Source organism: Gymnoscopelus microlampas (assembly GCF_963454915.1).
Source record: "Gymnoscopelus microlampas genome assembly, chromosome: 10".
Classification (NCBI taxonomy): domain Eukaryota; kingdom Metazoa; phylum Chordata; class Actinopteri; order Myctophiformes; family Myctophidae; genus Gymnoscopelus; species Gymnoscopelus microlampas.
In genome coordinates, this window is record NC_139947.1 from 43,673,625 (window position 1) to 43,683,624 (window position 10,000).

At 41.6% G+C, this 10,000-nt stretch overlaps 1 protein-coding gene across 2 annotated transcripts in view; it reads right to left on the bottom strand.

Moving 5' to 3' along the window:
* The window catches only part of tshz2 (teashirt zinc finger homeobox 2), a 52,273-nt gene that overhangs the window by 18,282 nt on the left and 23,991 nt on the right, over positions 1 to 10,000 (bottom strand). The window contains exon 1 of one of the 2 annotated variants that reach the window (XM_084068339.1): positions 5,756 to 5,873. The exons of the other annotated variant lie outside the window; for it this stretch is intronic. Within the exon in view, the coding sequence (XP_083924465.1) occupies positions 5,756 to 5,789 (34 nt within the window). The 5' untranslated portion in view covers positions 5,790 to 5,873. Of the gene's footprint in view, positions 1 to 5,755; positions 5,874 to 10,000 lie in introns of those variants that run through there. 2 annotated transcript variants of the gene reach the window in all.

The following is a 10,000-nucleotide window of genomic DNA, read 5'->3' on the forward strand; positions in this document are numbered from 1 at the left end:
CTTCTGCCTGGACCACCGTGCTCGCTGTGCTACAGCACATGACAGGACGATGCAGCTTCAGTCCTTGGACCCATCGCATTGTTTTTCTTGGACCATGGTGAAAGCAAATAGCAGCTAAAGGGCCCCGGCGCTCGCAGTAAAAACCAAAAACCCGTGCAGTCATTCATCAAAGCCCAGACAACTCGCTGCTCCCCCCACCAACTACCAGCCCCCCAAGGCACGGCCAGCACCCCCATCCCCCCTCTGCCACAGCACCACCACCCCCCCTCTGGGTTTTAACTAGGACTCCAAATAATTCCAGAAATGACAAATGATACTTATATCTCTGGCCTGTGCCGAATCAATAAGCATGCAGAACAACTATCCATCTTGAGAGGTATCGACAAGACGCGGCTCGACATTGGCGGAGAAGCACTTGGTGGCTTTATTCAAGAGTGGGATGGGAGGGAGGGGAGGGAGGAGGCCAGGGAGGAGGAGAATCGGTACACACTCACTTATAAATTACAAATATTGCACTTCAGAAACCACCCGGCATTGTAAGCAATCAGAAACCTATTATGGAAACTGCAGTGTCTGGAGAGATTTGGAAAAATTAAAAATTAAATAATCAAATAAAAAAAAGGCTAACGTACAATGTCGAGAAGGACGACGCGTCCTCCCACGGAAATAAAGGGCAACTGGCCGTTTGTGAAAATATGCATGACCTCATGAACTGGGACACTGGGTTATTTTGACAGGAGCACCTGCACATGTTTACATGGCAGTTGTGTGCTGGGTATGAGCTGATGGGTGGCGATAGGGCCCCTCGCTCTGGTCCCCCGGCTGGATAGCAGCAGCTGACAGATAGCACTTCAGAGCAGCTTTAGCTGCAGCTCCCCTTGAGGGGCTGTGATTGATGACTTGCACTGCCACCTAGATCCATTTTCTCCTCCAATCTGACTCCTCACAGGTAGAGTGAATACCCGACTAGCCCTGTTTCCCTCTCTCTCTCTCTCTCTCTCTCTCTCTCTCTCTCTCTCTCTCTCTCTCTCTCTCTCTCTCTCTCTCTCTCTCTCTCTCTCTCTCTCTCTCTCCTCCCTCCTCTCTCTCTCTCTCTCTCTCTCTCTCTCTCTCCCTCCCTCCCTCCTCTCTCTCTCTCTCTCTCTCTCTCTCCCTCTCCTGTCTCTCTCTCCCTCCCCCTCCTCTCTCTCTCTCAACCTCCCTCTCTCTTTCTCCCTCCCTGCCTCCCTCTCTCTTTCACTCCCTCATCTCCTTTCAAGATTCAAGAGGGCTTATTTTAGCAGAGAGTTTACAAATGGAGTGAGTTAGGAACATCTAGTTTGAGCAGAGTGAAAAAGCGAAAAATCAGAGGGAATCATTAGAACTTAAATGGCTTGCAGAGTAATTTTGACGTCGAACATTAGAGATCAGAAAGGGGGGAAAATGCCTATGAGATGTTTGGAGGAACAATGCCATTAGCAGTGAAAATGTTAAGACCTGGGACCCCTGCAGGTCTGAAGGCATTTAAGAACAGTTAGCTTAGCCATCTGGTAGACAATTACACAGGAACAAACACACCGCCTCAGCAAATAAGGCTTGGCTCATCAATCACAGGAATGGCCAGAAGTTGGCCTGCTATTCTCCCTGATTTAATAACCCAATGAACTGCAGTGTTATCCACCACAACGAGGTTTCAAGTCAACTGGAGAGTGTCTCACCACTAACGAAAGACTCATGGCAGTGCAAGTTCACATGAATAATTTGAATAATGTTTTCTCATAGACCTTTACAGGTCAATTTTTACACTCTAGTTAAATTAACACTGCAGTTGTTACTGTGTGCTGATGTATAAATAAACATAAAGAAAGTTTCATGAATGCACAGCCAATTAAAAATATGTTTTATTATTATCTATTAAGTTAATGGAATTGCAAGGTTACAAGTTAAGGAATTTCAGACATTCACTGTTGTTTTTTTGTTGTTGTTTTTTCCCAGTTTTGAGTAGTTCACTTCATTAACATTTGCCCTGTGCTTTTAATTGCAATCATATTTCCCCATGGGACCCAGTGAGGGATTGTCTGGTAATTGCGGATGTTGATATGAAATGATGACACGGTGTCAAGCCTTATGCTGAATTTACAAAACATTAAAGAGATGAAGGCAGGATGATCAGCCATGCTCCACAGTCGAGTACCACTAACCCCAATGAGAGGGGTAAGTAAGTAAGTATATATATATATATATATATATATATATATATATATACACACACCGTATGTGTGTGTGTGTGTGTGTGTGTGTGTGTGTATATTATTACACATTATGTGTGTGTATATATAAGTATATATATATATATATATATATATATATATATATATATATATATATATATACACACACACACACACACACACACACACACACACACACACACACACACACAATGTGTGTGTGTGTGTGTGTGTGTGTGTGTGTGTGTGTGTGTGTGTGTGTGTGTGTGGGGGGGTATATATGCACAATGTAATGCATACAGTAGGAGATGCTGCATGCAGAGGACGGCTTAACCCAAATGACGCAAGCTAAACTTTCACTTTCAAATAGTGGAAAAGATCTCCGATGAAATGGATCCAGTGCCCCCCCTAAAACAAGCATCAAAAAGGCTAAGATAAAAGCCTGAATTTCACCTCAATGCAGGTCACTCTTTGTCCATTTTGCCAGGGTGTATTCTAAGCCAGTAACGTATTCATCTGTGTTTCTGGGTTGTGGCCTGCATGGCCTGCTCAAAGAAAAGAAGTAGGCCATCACTGCGGTCTCCGATTCTCCTCAGTACACGCGTCACCTGCCAGCTCATGTGGCCCAGCAGAGATGTGAACAGGTCTGGCAAGAACCAAATGTTTTCATTTACCTCAGGGGCATCTACACTCTTCTTTAGCAGGCAACATGTCAAGATACCGGCCCGGGACTATGGGCCTCTGGGAGAGGTCACACACTCAAAGCTGAGGTTCACAAAGCATCAAGATGTATTCCTGTGTGACTAGAGGTTGTGTCGGTGAAATAGCCAAGAATGTACTCTAGCATTATATATATATTGCCATTTAGTTACAAAAGTGAGAAGTATTGCAGAAAAAGGACCACAACATCAGAGCTGCCATTAATTTGAGATATCAAATACAGTCAGATCAAAGGTAGGCCTGTGTGTTGATATTTTGTTTTTGTTTCCTAGCACCGTGAAACCTGAAAATGTACTTCATTACACCTTTATGCTCTGATTTCATATGTGTTCACAACATTTGATGGAACTACACTCTGCTGGGCAGGGGGGGGGGGGGGGTACTTCATAAGCTAACCTCAACACATCTATTTCTAGCTGAGGACTTGCTGACAGCACATTTAACTTTGTGATCTTCACATGAGAGACGGCTAACAGTGGCTGACAGTTGAGATGCACGGAGACCCGTTTTCCTATACAATACCCTATTGACATATCCATCATTTGATGAGAATGAGCAGGGTGGACAGGTACCAAAAAATATAGAAGACATTTCTTGAATTCGAGCCAACCTATGAAAGTCAGTAGTTGTCATTCTTATCACCCTCCTGTCTATTCCTAGCATAGTTATGAAAGGTTTGGTACATATCCACTTTCAACCTGGTGTCCCTATTTTGGTAATGTCATTATATATATATATACATATATATATATATATATATATATATATATATATATATATATATATATATATATATATATATATATATATATATATATATATATATATATATATATATATATATATATATATATACACACACACACACACACACACACACACACATATATATATATATATATATAGACGATGTGTTGTGAGTTTGTAGTTGTAGTTTGTAGACTGTGTGGACCAGGTCTACCACCGTTTCATTACAGATTTTCCCTTATTTTGTTTGTGGTTTGGCTAATTTGTTCGACTGTAATGTATATCGTACATAAACAAAGACGCTTTTTCTATTAATGGCGTATTTTGTTTTGGTATGTTAAAGTTATTTTTTCCATGTACTGTATGTGTGTTTAGATCTAATCAACTAGCCAGTATAACATTGACATTAGTTTCACTTTTGCTTTTGTCCATGTACAGTACGTGAGCCGAGGGCAGACAATCAAAAAGTAAACAATGAGCGGGTAGATAAAGTATATTTATCTACCCGTATACAGCAGTAGACTTTAATGTGGTGCTGAAAGTTTTTGGGGCTGTTCTCAATACATTCACATTATAGAGAATAATTTCATTCAATGTTATTATCAAAGATATTGCTTATTTCAGCTTTAAGGTTAGTTTAACCTTCTGGTTTGAGTCCACCTTTAATTTGTAAAGTATCATATGAAAAGTTTAATCGTTACATTTCATTTCATTTTTGTAACTATCTACAAATGTATTGTGAGACCAGGTTGGGAAAGCCATCGCTCTATTCAAAATAACAGTAGCCACACCTATATCATATCTATACCAAGGCTAAATACTGTTAATATGCAGGAGAAAAGGACTCTGACATACACATGGCTCGCCAAATTCGTCAATGCAAACTTTTGCAAATCATATCATAGTCACAATATTTTAGTTATAAAACATGACCAGAGAGCTGACTTCATAGCAAATCTGAAAAGTATATTAATGGACTCAGAAGGACAAAATCCCCAATCACAAGTAAAATGCCATCATCCCTTTAGTATTTATATGAAACTAGTGAATTGTGTTTTTAAGACATTTAATGATTGAGCCAGCCAGGGCAATTGGGGGAGCAAAGTACCAGCACGAAAGAGTTACTCATATCCCTGTTGAAAAACTCCTCCGTTTAATGATCCACCACTAAGGAGAGTCCCTGCACTTCCACAAGAATCCAAACCCCTTTTCCCACAGCCTCTTTCAGTCCGTATGATAAATGACACCCGTCATTCTGCCGTTGCCAAACAGCACAGAGGGGAATTGTACTGATATATGATTCACAAGAACAGGAAATAAACTCTGCCTTTCTCTGTAGCTCTCCCTCTTGCCAAGTAGGACGGACCTGGACAGTGTCAGGGCTCTCATGGCGGAGGCTGACGGCACCGAAACCCAAAAAGGGAATAGACAGCGGGATTCAAAACTGAACCCCCCCCATCTCTGCTCTTAAAAAGTTTGGAGCTGCTGGTGACTGATGAAAGACATGGCGGCCGCTGCGTTAGAATAACAGCATTGTGTATGGGAACTGACTTTAGGAGGATGAGAAATTGAAACATGGGGGCAACCTAAAGTGTGCAATTATCAAAAGGGGGGGAGGGTATAGAAAGAGCAACCTCCCTCTGCCCCCAATTACTATACAGCAAGTAAGGCTAATTACTGGGCCCTGATTATCTTACATTTCTGCATTTCTGTGTGAGTGAACGAGAGCGACAGAGAGAGAGAGAGAGAGAGAGAGAGAGAGAGAGAGAGAGAGAGAGAGAGAGAGAGAGAGAGAGACAGAGACAGAGACAGAGACAGAGACAGAGACAGAGACAGAGACAGAGACAGACAGACAGACAGACAGACAGACAGACAGACAGACAGACAGACAGACAGACAGAGAGAGAGAGGTGGGGTGGGGGTGGGGGTGTAAGAAATAAAGAGTTTGGCAGTTCAGATAAGGCTAAACATACAAGTGAGGAATAATCTATTTTATGGAATATTTTACAGTTTTAAATGAATTCCCATAATTTCTTATAGAAAATAAATACTGCATACAATTGAATTATGCTCTGTACCGGTATTCTGATAATAAATGAGGTTTTTGCTCATGGACTGGGTAGTAGCACTTATGTTCCTGTTCCTGTGCCTGTCTCAGGAGAATAGATAGATAGATAAAACAAGAGAGAGAGAGAGAGAGAGAGAGAGAGAGAGAGAGAGAGAGAGAGAGAGAGAGAGGAGTCCTATCGTGCTGCGTTGCTGCTGTGTGGCTGCCTGCCTTCAGGTCAGCCCCTTCAGGCCAGTACTCAGCGGTAGGCCTCCCACTCGGCCTCAGCGAGCAGGGATGTGCCCAGGGCCGGGACCAGCAGCATTCAATCACCCAGACAGCGACATCCTTTCGCCATCACCATCAGAGGGGCCCCTATGGGGGGACGGGGATATTTATGAGCGGAGCGTTCACACACACGCCCATGCGGCTGCGATTCCACTGATATACTGTCGGCTGGACTGTGGGATGGAGCCATATAGTTCATCTCTCCTCCTCGTTTTCAGCCCCTAACCGGACCCCTGTAAGGGCTCCTCTGAGCTTTACAGGTTGGATCCGACGCAGGAAGCAGACATTGAACACGGAGCCACATGTAAATCTAATGTGCTTAACTTATATATATATATATAAATATATATGTATCTGGAATGGGTATTGGCGCTGCACGATAGCCATTATCAACTATTCATTTTGATTAATGCGAGCAAAAATGACTGAGATGAGTAGCAGTGGATCCATTACGCACATAGCTGCAGCAGTTTGCTGCTATTTATTACAAAAGACACTTTCAGTCAAGCCCTGGCTGATGACTAGCATGTGTTTACCTAAGAGGTGCATTGTAATGCTGCTTTACCTTTGATTTCTGAGCCAAATAATTACAGAGGAAACCATGTAAAACCCTGTGGCAGATTAGGGAAGTGAATTGGAAATGGGTTCAAATTGTCGTTTCTGAAGTAAAGAGGCTACTTTGCACCACAAGGGGTTTCTTTCCTCAGGCAGGCCAGGGGATTAAAAGAAGCCATAAAAGGTCTCTGTAATGGCATCGGTAATGTCTTTGCTGCCATTAAAAATGGTGAGAAAAACATCTGCTTTGCATTTTTCACTCCCTCGCTACTCATTTGTCTTTCAAACTATCTGAGAGGCTGCCCTGGTTTCAATGCTCTCATACAGAATAAGGTTATTCTTTTTTCTTGTACAAACTTCACTTCAACCTACCAACTGTTAGCTTGAAATGGGATTATATATCCATGCACAGCATTTGCACCACACAAATGTTGCTGCACGCTACAGTTTCCAATTAGCAAATGCCAAGCTAGCAGGTAAACTACAGTAAGTAAACTAAGTCAAAATATTGTATTCATGGTGCATTCATGTGTACTCATCACCACAATTATCAAGTATATTTTCAACACGATTTAACTTCACAATCAAACAGCGTAATTTGGCATGCAAGCTGAGTGCGGTTCGAAACCTGAAAAAAAACCTGATTTATACATAGTTGCACACAGGTGTAGCACACCTAAAATAGCAGATCGACAAACTCACAGTAGATGAGCTATTTTCAGAGTGCGACACCCACGCACAACTAAGCATAACTCGGGCTTAACGCTCGTACTATTAGTCCTTCTCTTTCACCAAAAGACACGTTTCAAAAAATGGCTGCATTCACACCCAGGTCACATAATGGAAGCCAGTGTCGAGTAAACACCTTGATTGCTTTATGGCTAGCCCCTAACCATCAGAGGTACACTGTATCCTTCCCCTTGGCTTCTGGGAAGCCTGGGCCCTGCAGTAATCTTTTCCCTGCTAACCCTTTAATAAACCACAGCCCGCTTCATTAGCCTCCCCTCACGGAATGATTGATCGGTGCCAGTCACAGAAACCCCATCCTCGCTCTGCCTACCTCTCCCCTCAGCCCACTAAATAGGGCGCTTTTTCATCCAGCTACCACCCATCACACTATTAAAGGGGAGTATTCACCATGAGCCAAAGAGGGAGTGGCATGAGCCGTGGAAGGCAATGCAACAGTGTTCCTTTTGTTCAAAGGCTAGGTCAAAATCAATTTATAGGATGCACTATACCAGCTTCCTTATATTAGATTCTTATGAGTTCAAATTCTGTCCTGGCACATGGAGGGGGGGGGGGGGGGGGAATAAAGATCCAATAAGAGTTTCAACAATGAGCTGTTCATGCTGCACTGATGGAAAGACATACAAGGAAATGCATCATAATTGGTAGACAGCAGCTGGGATTAGTAAAAGTGTATTTTATAGAAAGGATGACACATTATTGTTAGACAAAGCACTGTTGCTTAGCAAGTATTTCTGTAGTAACAATTATTTTTGCTTTATGCCGCAAGTCCTTTAAAATTGTACTGTATAGAAAGGATGACACTATTATTAGACAAAGCACTGTTGCTTACCAAATATTTCTGTAGTAACCTTTTTCATTTATGCCTTCAGTCCTTTTCTTGTGTTGTAATAGATACTGATGTTAATACTGTATTATGTAATATTGTACATGAATATAATATGTTACATATGGGCACAACACAATTCAGATTGTATAATGAGGACACAACAAAATTTCAGGGGTACTCATTGTAAAATAACAAGAAACTGCCAAACCAATTATTTAGATAAAAATACAGACAGCAATCACACTCCGCTTGCTCTACATACAAAACCCATTGTTGTCAAGAGGAGTTATCATTAAGCGCCAGCTCTATAACACACTTCAAGAGAGGCAAGAAATTGTAACACAATTTGTGACATTAGAACATATCATCCTATAATAAGAACAGATAATACAGCATTGTTGTAATGGGGACATTTCATCTTCCTGTCCCGCACTGAAGCTGGACTCCAAATTTTCCCTTTAGTGGTACCTAGGATGTATGGTCTGTGTGATCCTTCACTTCACTCTCCAGTAGAGGAATAGAGAGATACAGAGGGGAGAGGTACTAGATGGTGTTCAGCTGCAGTGATAAAGTCAGTAATATCACTATCTCGCCCTCCACTCCCAAGAATTGCTATAAACCTATTTCGAAAATTGCACCCATATATTCGTGGGAGACAGTTAGCTCATCCCAGTGACAGTGCAAACTTTTAGGCTGAATTATGCCACTGTCATTCAGAGGGGTTTATCAAAGAGGGTCAATAACTCACAGACCCAAATCTGAGCGAGCTCAACCCAGTGCCTCTCTGAGCGAGAGCCAGCCATGCAGCCATCCAGCTGCCAGGGAACAGCCTGCTGCTAAGGCTCGGGGCACAAGATGGTGCCCGGTCATGCTGCTACAATAACGTGGCTAACACTGGACACTGTACTGTTAGAGACTAGCACAAGCCACAATAATAAATACTGGAAGCTGCCACTAATATTTTCCACTTCAGGGAGGAAGAAGCCATTTAAACATGCAGAACCGCATGCCTTAATAAACTGACCATATCGTCATAAAATCTTTTATCAAACATTTTGAAGCTGCTGTGATCGAAACCTCCAATCCAGAATATTATTCATTATCTTTTTTCAGCATACGCAAATACACAAAGATAGATATTTTAGGCAATAGATGCTAATGCTAATTCTGATCCAGTATTTAAATGTACAGACAGACTTCCATTGTAGTAAAATTGCATGTTTCTTGTGGATTAACTACAGACTGAGATTTCATTATACTGAAAATATAGCACTCTAAGGAACATGTTTCACAAGTGTCATAATTTTTCACCTTTTTGGATCCCATAAACCACTTTGCACTGCCTCCTGTCTAGAATTGGCCAAAGATGTGTATCATATGCAAACAACTTGGAGAATTCTATTTTTTTTCTACTCTAATGGGCTTTCCAGGGAACATTTTGCCGATGGCCACTATGATACCTCAACTGGAGCCATAGTAATGAGTGCAAATCATTACACTTCATTGCTAAAACAGCCACGGCCCTTAATAATTCTCCTAAAATCATTAAGATTATAGAGAAAATTATTCCCTCAAATCCTACAATAGGGTGAAGTTCACAGTGCATTTTGTTCCTATGCTATATCGCAAATCTAATGGTGATAATAAATCGCCAGCCTTTGTTGAGAATTTTCTCAGCTGTGTCAAGTAAACTATGCTTACATTTGACTAACCCCCTTTATGTTTATTAGTATATTCTGCTATGCAACCAACAGCCTGATAATGAGGTCCAACATCCCCACAGAATTAGTTTTATGAATTATGCATATGTATTATAATGTATGGTACTGTAAACATCAGACATTCCTACTGTATATC